Source organism: Fulmarus glacialis, unplaced genomic scaffold, assembly GCF_000690835.1.
Source record: "Fulmarus glacialis isolate BGI_N327 unplaced genomic scaffold, ASM69083v1 scaffold14041, whole genome shotgun sequence".
Classification (NCBI taxonomy): domain Eukaryota; kingdom Metazoa; phylum Chordata; class Aves; order Procellariiformes; family Procellariidae; genus Fulmarus; species Fulmarus glacialis.
In genome coordinates, this window is record NW_009194816.1 from 33,028 (window position 1) to 47,374 (window position 14,347).

The following is a 14,347-nucleotide window of genomic DNA, read 5'->3' on the forward strand; positions in this document are numbered from 1 at the left end:
GGAGCGTAGAATCCATTGTTTCCAGTACAGCGTAGGTTCATAATCTGGGGAGTGGCGCATTTCTCTGGCAGAACTTCCCGTGAAATATTTTCATTGCTATAGCGCGGGTTGTACATATGGGGCCAGCTCCTTGGCTGTCGCAAATCAGCATAACTCCGCTGAGATAATAAATGGAGCTAAACTGCCCGACACCACGTGCAGATCAGACTAAAAATCATTTGGTTTAGAACAGGGAGTGAAATCCTTCATAGATTTATACTTCATGCATTTCCAGCTGAAGTCAAATAGGATTGCGCTGGAGGCATATATCCGCGCAGGATTTGGCACAGGGTTTGTACTTGCATCGCTGTGCCAGATTAGCGTGGTAGGAAGAGACAGATTGCAAACCACAGGCGAGTCAAAGGCTGATCAATTCTCAACTGTAAGCTGTTAAAAGCGCTGCTTCCCTAATACAAAATGCCATGAAAACAAACAGATGGGAGGAAAAGAGCCTTCTAAGTTCTACATTTAATAAAATAACCATTTCCAAAAGCTTTTGAATTATATCTTGCCATCTCCTTTAGATGAGTTTCTGTTATTTACAGACGAGTGGTTATGAATTTATAAAGGCTTAATTAATGCTTTTTGATTTCTTTTATGTCTTGAAATCAAGTTATTGCTGTTTCTTGTTTCAATAATAATTTGAATTATTATTATTATTATTATAAATGATAATTTGGAAGTGCAAACAGAAAATATCAAGTACATTAAAACTAAACCAGTCTAGACTGGGTTTTAATAATTCGTAACATAACAGATTCTCAAAAATACTAAAATAGAACTGTAATGTAGAGATGGGGAGAATGGACAAGTAGGACAGAGGATACATGACTAAGCTCGTACTAGGTATTTTCCATAAATCACACAATACCAAAAGAAGTTATCAGTTGTGAGGTGCTGATAATGGCTTTTGTTGTCATTCCTCTCTTTTCAAGCCTTTATTATCCTCTTCCCCCTCTCTGCCACCTTGTTTTTCATTAGAGCAGGGCTACCCAGCATTTCTGGAAGAAGCCATCTAGCTGGCTTCCCCTCTTCCTCTCCCTTCTCTAGATTTTTATACTGTGCAAAGTTTGCGTAAAGTCACTACCACTTATATTTCATAGGGTATTGTAGCCCTTTTGTACCAGTTTGTCTGTGGCAACATATTTTTATTAGCTGCTGTGTTTTTTTCTGCCTGTTTGGAGAATTCTAAAGAGGAAGGCATCTTTAGGCAACAATGTTTCTAAAAAATGGGTCATCAGTCACTCATGCTGTTTTCAGCCAACGAACTTGATTTAGGGACTTATTTCCACTGTGGTTAAAAATTATTTCTGACTCTTTTCAGACTACTCTGCTTTAATATTTTTGTTCTATAGCACTTGCCGATACAGCTATTTATTACACTGTTCCCTTCTCAACTAATTATCCTAATAACTTGAAATGTTTTCCTTCTTGCTTGTCATCAGGCTTAAATCAAACCTTACATTTGTCATTCTGTCAGAAAAGCAATGTTTGAATTTTTACTTTTGAAAAAATGGAATAAGAACATCAACGCCTTCAATTAATGAAAGGATGTAATAAGGGCAAATCATCAAAAAGTTCTGTAAATTAAGACATCTGTGTAACATACTGATGGGCAGCAAGAAAATAACTAGTTAAGAGTTGCCTTTTATGGTAAGATTAAAAAAATGGTAATTTAAAAGTGCTAAATCTTAAGATTTCTTACTCGAGAGCATGTATTTTCAACATCCACATTTTAATTTAGAGTTATTCTTGCTTAACACACTCAGTAGTAAGCTCTGACACTTCAGAAAATTTGATGACATCAGATCTCCAGAACTGGGCATTCCTTCAAAGGGTGCAGATGTGCTATGGAAAAAAATCTAATTTTGCTAGTTGGTTTATCTAGAGGTGCTCATGAAGTATATTTGGTTTAAAGAGACACTATTAAACTCAGGAGATTCTTAAAGCTTGTTCTCGTCTTCAAACTGTCTTTTCCGAACACCTTTCAGGATGTATATCAGAAGTCCAGTTTTAAGGACGTCATTCATGACACCACCCCTCTATGCAACAAGCTGTGCTTTCTGCTCAGCCATGCCACCTCCCTGCGGTGGCAATGCTCCTTTGCATCCCTGGGAGAGACCAGGGCGAACTGATGGGGCTCTGGGTCTGCTGGGGGCCGGCAATAGCAGCAGAGAAGTGGCTCCAGTCCCATCACCGGCTCATGCTGCAGCCTGAGGGATAAAACCTCCTCCCTGTGCAATGAGACCCGTCTGGCAGCAGACCTGGGGCAGGAGGCCCTTATAGTCATTGAGGCTTCCCAAGCCCTGCTGACCCCCCGTAGTGGTGTCCATACTCTGACGCGGTATATTATAAGTGCTCACCATGATGTTTCTGAAATGTCAGAGCTATTAAGAGAACGGAAAATGTTTGTTTTAAACTAGCCGTGTAGTAAACGCATGTTTCTTACGTTTCAGATGCTGTCTAAAATTCCTAAAAGTTTCAGGCCTTTTTATCTTTGTAGTTATCTGCTCTGTAAGTATTGAACTAGCAACCCTTCCCCCCACCCCAATTTCTTGGATTTAGTTCAAAATGAGGTGTGATATTTGGTCTTAGCTAATAAAAAAAAGTCTCGAGGGTGGGGGCAAGACGGCAAAAAGTGAAAATACTGTGCAGGGCCTCATGCCTAATCAGACCACTGTTTGGTGCACTAGCCACCACCCTGGACAATGTGGTAGGGTAGGCAGCTGAGTTTAAGGAGGCAGCTCAAACTCAAATTTGTATGTCCTTAATGGTCGCTTGTTGAGTCTTTAGATACTGGCTAACACCTGGGGAATGTTCATAGGAAAAACTGTGCCGGGGAGGATGACAGCACTCCATGGTGTGAAAGGCAGAAGGCCACAAGGAGGTAGGCAGCTCCCTACTGGGGCTGCCAGAGTGCTGCCCTCTGCTATCGAAATCTTCAAAATCAGCAAAATCTTGGACTGCAAGACTTGAGAAACATTTCAAAAAGTTGGAGTTTATCCTTTTAGCTGCTGTGAGGAACCCTTTTTTGGCTAGCAGGGCTTCTGTATCAGAGACAAAATGGATGACACACTTTATTTCCTCAGATGTGAGTGTTGCTTTCCAGATAGATCCTTAAGATTACAACTTTGTCCTAAGAGACACTTGGATAAAATACATTGAATATGTGACTTTGGCAGTAAGTTTACAGAAAGAATATTAGTCATCCTTTTTAAGTATCCCAGGGCTGTTTTTCAGCTCTGTTGGAAACATACTTGAAAATACTGAAAGCAATCTTACAATTTAATGCACAGTTTGAAAGAGCCTTATTTAAGTATTTTAGATAGGCTTAGCAGATTTTTTTCAGTTTTTGTGTTATTAATGAATGTTTGGTTTTTATCCTTGCCCTAGATTTTATTTGGCATTTATCCAGACCAAGGTGTGTCCTGGCAGATGTTGGCTGTGTCACCTCTGGAAAGCTTCTGTATCCTTCTTTCATTGTAAAAAAAAAAAAATGGAACTGAAGTTTCATTGATAAACTGGTTGAATGGGTGGGTGTTTTCTATCTTATACCCTGAGAGGATTGGGTGTCCTCAGAGCCTGGGCTCCATGTCCTTTGATGCAGGCCACAGTTGTGCTTCCTAGCTAAGTCATACTGAACGGCACCTGTCTGCGGCATATTCTGGTGCCCATCCACTCCTTGTATCCAGTCTCTGCATGAAGCCAAGAGTGTGGAAGGGGTAACAGAGCCAGTGGGATGAAGGTCCAGCAAATAGCTGGGACCATGGCTAGAATATGCACCTGGCTGCAACAACTGCCAGTTGTATACTGTCACCCATAGGGTATACTTGGACCATGCTACCCTTCAGCGAACTCCTTCAAAAGCAGGAAATGAGATGATTCATGGGTGTGTTTCCAGAACAGCTCAGCCCAGCCGTATGTATGGCTTTGTGCATCTATAGATATTTTTCAGTGGAGGTGCAGATTCCTTTACAAATTTTCCATGCAAAATTGCTTAATAATAAATTTAAGTCCACAGATTACCAAGAAACTGTTCAAAAGAACAAGCAATAGAATAAACCAAAATAAAAATGATTAATTGCAGGTGAATGGAGACCTGAATGTGAAAAACTTTTGAGGGATGAGCAGATGATCATTCAGTTAGTAAACAAACAAAAACTTTTGTAAATAAATTACATCTCTTGTTCCCACTATATTTCTAGTTTAATCAGTCTGGTCCACAATCTGCTTGGCTCTTATTTCTCTAGTGTTAGCAGATGATTCACTATAGATATATTTCACAAGCTCCTGGCAGGTGTCTTATTTTGAAAAGATGCAATAGGATTTAATTTTTGAAATGCTGATTTTTTTCTATTTAACTGGGCAGTTCCATAGCTTTGATCAGGGAGAGTCCATTTTAAATAGATTTGACTATTAGTATTCTTACTGTTGCCAATAATGACACAATATAACAGAACAATTAGTAGGGTAAATGAGGAAGAAAATGTTAGTGCTTGAGCACCACTTATAATGAAAAGTTGAGATGGCTTTTTGGAGGAAAGCAAGTGAACATTTAGGAGGACCAGTGACAACTTCAACTGTAAACTCCCATCAGTATCCTGTTCACATCAATGTTTTTGTCCTCCTTGAAACCATTGTTGAAAGCTCCTAATGTATGTGTGGTCTCAAACAGCACCAGGGCAGTCATGACCCGTTCTGCCAAAGGACGGTGTATTGGCAGCAAGTTTTGAGTTTTGAACTCTTTGAGTTCAAGTTTTAGTCAACTGTCATAGCATAACTTGAGGATTTGCTCTCTTTCTACAGATTTTGGGTTGGAACCATAGCTGCTGCATTGCATGCATTGACTCTGCAACCAGTTGTTCCTTTTGCTTGTGTCAGGGAAGTGCTGGTGGGACTGGGATTTGAGTACAAACAAGTGTTCCCATATTTCACATTTTACATATCACATCAGGATACTTTGAGCCAAATAGCTGTCAGACAGTCAGAATATAGCATTCCCCTTTCTTACTTGACAAACCTGGAGCTGAAGCTTCTGAGTTTGTGTCATGTGTATTGAAAACTGGACGTCCTGTCCCTGCGTTCCGACCTGAGGTCAGAGCTAGGCAAAAACATGCGAGAGGCAAGCAATCCAGCAAAGTCATGCTTTGTTTTCAAGATGACATGGTAATTCAAGCAGAAGGGTCAAGGAGAAAGATTGCATTTCTAAATGAATTTTGGAAAAGGCACAAGCAATTCTGAATGTCATCTCACTGTTGCTACCAGTCTTCATTTGCACAGAAGTGAGCTCACGTGGTTGTCCTCCACTTTGTTGCACAGTGAAGAAAGTATTCATCTTTTTGGCTAGGCTTGGATAATGTTAGCCATTTACACAGCAGTGTTGAAAATGTGATTTACGTTGGCTGACAGACTGCAGTATTCCCGGTGGATGTTAGGCGCTACTCTCTGAATGTCTACAAGAATTTCATGGTAGGCTGGCAGGTGTGCTGCAGTAGTCCTTGTCGCAAAACCCTTAGAAGTTATTATACGAGACTGCTTTGGGTGGAAAATAAATCTCTTAGCTTATATGATGCCAAATTATGCAAATGAACTCTCTTTACCTCTGGCTTATGCCTCAAAAGCTGTTAAGAAGTGTTGAATGGGTACTAATCACTATATACTTTTAAAAAAAAAAAAGTCTTCCTCTCATTTCTATTTCTTTCCAGAAATGCCCATGCACATTGATGTGTATGTTATGGATGTGTGCTCATGCATACACTGTGTCTGCATACACTAGAAAAATCAAAACAAAGTTTGAAATATTTTTAAAAACCAAATCGAGTGATCCCCTTTGGACTTCATATCCTTTGTCATCCTGGTGTCACTTAAATATTTGTGGTTTTTCTGTCATGCCCATTAGATCTCAGGCTTGCTCAATGGCAGGACTTTCTGTCTCTGGTGCTGGGAGAGACCTGCATCAGCTGGTGTGGGGGTGACCTGCTTTTCATATGACATCTCTTTAGCACTTTTCCACTTGCTCTAGTTCCCATTTGTTTATGTTTCTATACTGCTATCTCTTGTTTGGATTTACTCCAGCTGTTTTTCTTCCCATTATCTTCTTTTTTATTAGCCCACTTGTATCTTCCTTTGCTTTGCCCATCCCCATGGGTACAAACCTGGCATGTAGTACTGAGGTGTGTTGGCTGCAGTTTCTGAAAACAACATCTGGCCTCCTGTGAATTAATGGAAGATTTTTGAGTCTGTAAGGTGGGTTTTTTTAAATACTGATTTCCCATAGGTACGAGATACAAATTCACTGGATTTAGTATAGTTTTTCAAAATAGTGGTAATATTGTTCCTTTTTGACAACACTTGGGGTTTATTGGCTTATAAATTTTAACAGTCAGCTCTCTAATACGAGAAAGAAGTAAGTTTATACTGAAACCTGGCTAGAGGACCCTTTTCTGCAGGAAACGAGATTCAATACCCCTACTGATGTAAATGTGTGAAGCATTTTCAGATCTTCTGCTCAAAGACTGTATGTTAAGTGGGGAGCATCAATAATTAATAAGATGATGTGCCTTTGGAAAGTGAATTATAAAAATAGAAGAAGAGATATAGAGTCTGAGTAAATTCCAGCATTTCTTAGTTTAGTTACATGTACCTATTCTAATGTACTTATTTTTATCTTCTGTAACTGTTCTGTAACTTCTTTCCATTAACCGGTTGACCAAAGAGTGAATGAGAAATATTCTTGTTTTTCCTCACAACTTGCATAGGCTTTCAGACTTGAAGAATCTTCTGAAATGCTAAACACACTCTGTGTTCATTCCTTTGTTTCTAATAACTTCTACCCTGATCTAAGCAAAATTTTAAGTTTTTCTCCAGCAATGGGGAACAGACAGTGGAGCAGAACTGTGCACTAACTTTTTGAATTGAACTAGGCTTTATGAAATGAAAAAGTAATGGGGATTTGTGGGTGCTATTAAGGAATTATGCAATCAAACTGTACGCTACCTCACTGTCATTTAAAGAACTGTCTGTTTCCCTGATACAGTGCCTTTTTTTCTTTCACTGTACCTGATAAAATTACTGCTATTTCTATACTTCTCAATAGTAGAAATATTTTCTTTTTACAAGAAAAGGTAAATCTTCTTCTGGCGCACTTCTGTGCAATGGGTCTCACACCTACCTCGTTGAGCTGTGAATTTCCATTTTCCAACACTATTCCCTGACAAGTGTTTCAGTAACAGTCTTGTTTGCTTCCCTCTCAACTTCTGTACTTGTGCCAGTTCCTGTTATAGGTGAGGGAAAGTTAGATCAGTCTAGGTGAAGCAATTTCATTTTCCTTTTTCTGACTGATTGTCAGAACTTCCTTCTCTTGGACCTGAAACCTGAAAATAGCTGGGGAGCGGACTGTGAATTCTTTCTGAGTCTGGCCAAGGATCTTGCATTTGTATAAATATATTTTAAAACCTTTCAGTCCATGTGATTATTTGCTTTAAATATTTGATATCTCCTCAGTAAAATTTTGGGAACAAAGGCTGACATTTTGCAAGGTATATATTTGCACAGCACCCAGTGTGAAGGGTTCCTTACTCACTTGCTCTTTATATGCAAAACAAAGCTTAATGAAAATACATGATCTCAAGTCATGGCTGAACAGGTCTCCGGTCAATCCAAATCAGACAAACCCAGAGATATCAAATTGACTGGTCAGGGGCCATTACCTCCCTCCACAGTAGCTCTGAGAGATTTCATCACATCCAATCCAGGATTAAGATCTCAAATTCAGAAAGTAGAAGATGTATCTCAATAATATATTGAAATTTACATCATAGGCTAGACTTCTTATTTCATTTGGATTCAGTGGAACTATTTAGAACAATTCCACATATGGAAGTTGATGGGGAGTCTCTAGATTGAGCAGACATAAAATGGGTAAATGTGCTGACCGTATTATCAAATTCCTTGCCGAAGTTGCATGAGTTTGAATGATTGGTGCAACTGTGTTAATCAGGGAGCAAGAAAAGGTCACTAGGAAAACTTGTAATCATGCCATGACCATTAGCGACACTGAAAATCACCTTTCCCTTGAACCAGAGGTAGAAAGACAGACTGTGAGGTAAATAATATAGTCAGATTTTAGCAGACTTTTCAGCTTCCATGGAGGTCCTAAAAATGGGTTCTTCTCCCAGGGAGCATAAATTAACTTAATGAATGAAACAACCTCTCTAATCCCTTTAGTTCTTTTTCCCCTTTGAATTTTTTTAATTTTGTAACTCTAGTTCTCTACTGTCAGACATTTCTCCATCATTTTTCCTTACAGAACACATTTAAAAATCATTTATGTTTGTTGATGCTGTTGGAAACGTACTAAGCATTTTGGCCTGCAGGCAATTTTCAAGCTGCTAAGTAGATGGATGAAGACCAGGACCATGTGCAGAGGCAGGCAAAGAATCAGAATCTCAAGGCATCATTGAGAAAATGATGTAGAAAAGAGAGTTTATTAAGGACTCACAAAACTTCTAGAACTGATGGAGCACAGAGAGGAAGGATGGATCCATAGTAGACAAAAATGGAACCAGATTGCTGACGCTCCAAAAAGGAGAAAAAATGTTATGGAGCATTCTTCACATGGGGAAACCAATAGGTATAGAAAAGCATGTGGTTCAGCTTGGTATATTGTGAAGGGATGATGTAAAAAACCAACGTCATAAGCTACAAACAGGGATAGGACATCAAAAGAGAAAACTGTAGAGAGTGATGCAGAAATAACCTCAGTTAAGGACAACACGTAAAAATAGATGCTAAGACTCAGGCAAAATGCCTTCTTTAAAATGGCAATAGCCTAGGAAAACTAGCATGAGAGACCTGGTCATAGATCAGGATCAATAGTATACAAGCACCTCAGAAACTTGGTGAAAAATAATCAATAGACATAGTATTCTCAAGGTGCATTTTACAGTAGGCAGAGTAGGTGATACAAGTAGATGTTAAAGAAAGCATAAAGTCTGCCATGTGCATGCAAATATAACAGAGAATCTCCGTCAATCATGGCTTTTCAGCTGGCTCTGTACATACTGAATTAATGGCGTGATGGAGGGTAGAGCAGGGACTCAGTATTTAGGGAGTGACTCATCTCAGCTACACTGAGTTAGTTATCCCAGGCTCTCTTTAGAGTTAATAGAGAGAACTGATGCTTCTCACGAGCGATTCCTCTCATCTTTGTGTGGTCTAAAATGAAGCAATGAATCCTATCTTAAAAGCACCCTCTTTTCACTGATTTTAAAGGAGTAACCAACTCAGATGCAGATCTTCACAGTACAGAAGTATAAACTGTGGTGAATGAATACCAATTTAAACATTTAGCCACTGCATCCCATTCCATCGTGTTGTCTACATAAGCTACAAAAAACGTAAAGTGACGTGAGATGACTCTTGCACACCCTTCAATACCTTCTAGGACCAGCTAGTCAGAAAACTGAGATGAGAAAAAACAGCTCTTGGTTTGGCTCTGAGCAGTGGACTCAGTTTGGTGCCAGATGTAAATACAGGCAGCCACTGTGTAATGGTCCACAAAGCATACACAAACCCAAATCCCTTGACAGGATAATTCACAGCAATAATACAATTTCAAGAATGGAACTACATAAAAATGAAGCAGCTTAGCTGAAGTGAAATAAAAAATAACAGCTCTGGCTGTAAATCTTGTCAGGGGGATTTTTTGCTTTTCAGGCGCACACTGGAGGCCACATTACAAAAAAAGTTCAGAAAAGACAAAAAGTCCCAGTGTGGTTGAGTTGCAGAATAAAAGGGGATATTAGGAGTAAAAAGATAGTTTTCCCAAAAGTTAGTCCCATCTGAATGATTAAAATATAGAGGAAATCACATTCCGGCAATTTAAGGGAAATATAAAACCAAGATAAGACAGAACAAAGATATTCTGAAGAGCAGCTTGATAAAAAAAATCGCATTTTGATTCATATAAGCGTGGCTGAAGTTTCCTCCTGGTTTATTTTGATTCCACCTTTCATAAAGGCTGCGGTCTGCTGCAGTCTAGCAATGGAATTATGACAGAGTCTCTAAATATTGTTTGGAGAAAGATAACTCTGATGGGATTTCAGAGCCTCAATGCAGACTGGTGAATGATGTTCAGTTCCACTTGCAATCAAAGGAGAACCTGTTTTGCTAGGGCTCTTTCTGGTGGTTTTATAAATGCACAGAAAGGAATGGAAAAACTTCTTAAGTATCCTCATCTTTATAGGAAAAGAAGGAAGGAACCACTCTTCTTGAAAATAAGGTTTAATTTTCCCCCCTTTAATTTTAAGCATGCTTTATAATAGCTCCTGAATGTGTCATCTAGGTAATTACAGGACTTATTTTAAAAGTATTGCTTAAAAGGAAGCTGCCATAATTATATGCACCTGAAGCTTTTCGAGACATAAATTACTGGCTACACTCCTAATAAAAGGCACACTGTCAAGAGGTGTCCCAAATCATTGGGTTAATGCCTTCAGGTCAGCAGGCCTTTTAGAAGGTATAATTAATGTCTCTAGTTAAAGGTATAGCTATAGTTCCAGTTGGGACTAATATTATGTATTAATTAGGTCACAGAAAAACTGTGATGCCAAATCACACTTAAAACTTTCAGAACCAGAAGAGAACAGATGTAATTTGTATTTATGCTTGCTAAGGGCTGTGTGCGTAAATTCTCCCAACTGGATTTGGTCTCCTGATTTGTTGCATCTGAGGTTTTTTATTTATCCTTTCCTGTGTGATTTCTTTAAGGAAATAGATGCTTGGGAAGTTCATTCTTAATGAATGGCATGTGAGTGACACTGGTGGTGATTGCTCTGCTCGCCGTGCTAAGTAGGGTGACATTTATATTACTTTGCAAGACTGGCTGCTCACCTGCCCCTAGATCTGCTAGGGGTTTTTTTGGGTTAGTGTGAGAGACATTTCTTTTTTGGATCCAGTTCTCCTGTCGGGAAAGTGGACAGAAGCAACAACTCTTTTAAAGATGAAGGACCCCTGCATAATGTCACAAAGCTTTCCCCCATTAGAGACTGGTCTACCATAGATGGCCTTAACTGGGGCTCACTGGGAAGCTGGGCATAGCGCTGCCCTGAGTCCCCTCTAACTATACTGTGTTTTTTCTTCTCCTGTTAAAATCTCTGAGTTCTGTGGGCCACAAAACATCTTTCTGGGAAAATCCTTCTGATAGGTATATGATCTTGTACATTTTTTTTGCAACAGATTCACTCTTTGTAGTATGCTCAATTAAATGTCAGATGTTAAAACCGTTAAGATACTCAAGCATGTGATTAAGTTGCATGATTTCAACAGAACATATATGTGTAAAATCAAGTCTTTTCTTTTCCCTTCTTAGGATTTTTTTTTTGTTGGTGATGCCTTAGCTTTCTCTCTGGTCACAGATAGGAGCAAAACAATTACAATATAGCTCTATTATAGTAATGGACTGTGTAGGGTATAAAAGCTCAGGCTTTCCCTCTTCCCCAAACCCACAGGGATGCTTCTTTCTCAATGATGCCAGAAATGGACTATCACAATACTAAGTTTAAATAGTCCTAGATGTATTGGGACTAATAGAACCAGACTTCCAATGGATTTGTGGATCATGGTTGGCTGATGTCTCAGTTATATTAGACTAGGGATGTAGTCTGACCACACCTCATGCTAGATATCCAAGAGAGAAAGAAAGGAAAAGTAGATGAGGGAGCTGGAGGAGAAAGAGTCTGTGAGTACTCCAATTGAGAGGAGCTTGAAAATATGTATTTCAGATGTTTGAAAAATTGTGGGTAAAATTTTGACCAAAAAGCAAATCCTCTGGCATGAATAGGACGTTGATTCTGGTTTAGTGTTCCCCATGGTTGGAGCTTCCACAGTGTTTTCCCCAGTACAAATTCTGTGATGTTTAAATTGCTGAGCTAATGATGCAGCCTTTCATCTAGTACAAGCACTTAAAGAGCCTTACTTCTCTGTCTCTCTGTGTATTTCCGTGTGCTATTTTGGAGCTTTGGTACATCTACAGTGTCAGCTGAAAGCACTTGTGATCTCAAAAGTTACTAGGAAAGGACAGATGTATTTGTTCTGAACCTGTAACTCCTGTTTCTTTAGGAAACCCGGCCAAAGCAGTGCTACTTGGTGAGGAAGTAGACATCTATTTTGTTCTTTTCATAGTTTCGTAAGCATTTTAGCTGAAGAATGTGTTTTTCAATGTAGGTTGACTAATGTATATTTTTTTTCTGGAATTTGTACAGCCAATACTCCTTTTTACTGGAAGGTTACACCTTAACAACTTTATTAACAGCTATGAATCTGACCGATTTTCGTGATTCTGCTCTATTGAAGTTAGACATAGGAGGCCCATTTGTAGCAAATGTAGTTGATGAGCAAACAGAGGAATACATTGTAGTACAAATCAGCCAGACTGAAGATGCTGGATCAAGGAGAAGACACCAGCAACAGGTGATGGTCTTTAAATTTTCTTTCACTTTTTCTGAAATGTGTTTTATCACTTTTATTTCCATCACTTTTGTGTGGATTAAGTGGTTGTGCTTTTCCCTGCTGTGAAGTGTGTCAGCATCAGCATTAAAAAACTTATTCTAATAAGGGTAAAGTTACGTTTTTTTTTGTCTTTATAAGACTTCCTTTAGTTTCCTATGTTAAAATTTTGTAAAACTTTTGCCCCTTGACTGACTCTTAGCATGGAAGTTCTTGTGTTTAAAATTGGCAACATTTCAAAAGTTGTGTTAGAAGGAAGAAACAAGTGCAAAGTGCCTTTTTGCACTCACTGAAATACATTTTCACATTTTGTTGCAAATTATTTTCTCAAACATGTGTCACATTTATTTGCTTTATTTCTCTTAAGGCTTTCTCGTTGTTGATGTTTTTTGTTACAAGTTCCTGCTGCTCTCTCCCAGAGAACTTGGTGAAAGAGGATCTTCTACAGCCTGTCATTGTAAATCATTGAAAAATAAAAATAAGCTTCATCATTTAATAAATGACATTGACATACAAACAACTGCCTCTCATTCTGTATACGTGACAGGATGGCCTGCCTCTACCAGTGACAGCACAGCTGAACAATACCATCAGAATTCCCGCTTACAGCAAAAGATTAGTCCCACTACCTCAGCATGGTGAACAATACCATAATGGCAATTACTCTCTTAAACCACCCACCCTCGTGATGAGGAGGCTGCTGTAACCTGTGCTGCAAGAGAGAGAAGAAAGAGGAATAAAACCGTAGATCAGAGACATGTCACTTTCACCGACTTTTATTAATATTGCCAAATGTGACTCTCTTGCAGGTGGTATACAACTGGTCTCTACCCTTAAGTTCAAGAAGAAATCAACAAACCATCACAACTAGAACCTTTCAGATACCAAACAGGTTGGTTAAGAGTGAGAAATGATCCATTGAAGTAATAGTTTACAGAGACTTGACTATAAAGGAATAGATAATGTTTTAAAAATCTATCATTGCCTGTTTCAGAGGGACAGGAAAGGATGACTTCTTGTTACTTTTTAAATGGATTTACATGGCTGGTTTGTACTTGAGTTACTTTCCAAACAATGCTATTTAAAGGGATAGAGTGAAAATGTTTGAAAAGTTGCTTGCAATTGTAAAGATATAACACATATACATATATTTTTAGGTACTCAATATAAAATTAATGCATAAATAAAACTAATAGTATTTCATTCCAGAAATAAGCAAAACTTCTCTTTCTTTCACCAGAGGCACCATCTTCATAAACATTCAAGCTTTCCTACAGGAGCCTGGAAGTGTTCCTCTCTCCATGAAGCATCAATACCTTCATGCAAATATAGAGGCACAAGTAACAATTGCGTCCATCATCTTAGTAGGTGTCTACGTGCTGATCGTACTGGAAGTAAGTCGGTTTTGTACTTTGATTTTATTTTTCCCCAACATTGTAAATGGAGCACAAGGAAGGGTTTCATTCTTGGGCTTTAATATACTTTTAAAATGTGTACATGAATCCTTGCTGTACCATCAGTGTTGCTAATGGCATGAATAAGATATGTGCGAAGAAATTGTTCTGAATTGTTACTGATTTTGGCAAGTTATATTAACATTACAGTGATCTTGTGTATTTTTCTATTAGGACCTATTAGTGTTTTAATATTTTAACAGGATTATAGTTTGGCTGTGAGAGTGAAAATCACTCTGGGTTATAAAAGGTGCAGAAAACCTGTTTTTAAGTTTATTATTTTTTAAGATAAGGTAAAAGAAAAAAAATCTTTGGTTATTTCCTTCTCTAAGGCACCTCAAACGATG

The 14,347-nt window shown here is 38.6% G+C and overlaps 1 protein-coding gene across 1 annotated transcript in view; it reads left to right on the forward strand.

The window, feature by feature from the left end:
• Positions 1–13,940, forward strand: part of OCA2 (oculocutaneous albinism II) — a gene marked incomplete at its 3' end in the record, with an annotated part of 39,207 nt that extends 25,267 nt beyond the window's left edge. The window contains exons 4-8 of the mRNA XM_009587893.1: positions 2,496–2,553; positions 3,433–3,505; positions 12,353–12,510; positions 13,356–13,438; positions 13,787–13,940. Of these exons, the coding sequence (XP_009586188.1) occupies positions 2,496–2,553; positions 3,433–3,505; positions 12,353–12,510; positions 13,356–13,438; positions 13,787–13,940 (526 nt within the window). The remainder of the gene's footprint in view (positions 1–2,495; positions 2,554–3,432; positions 3,506–12,352; positions 12,511–13,355; positions 13,439–13,786) is intronic.
• Between the last annotated feature and the right edge of the window lie 407 nt (positions 13,941–14,347).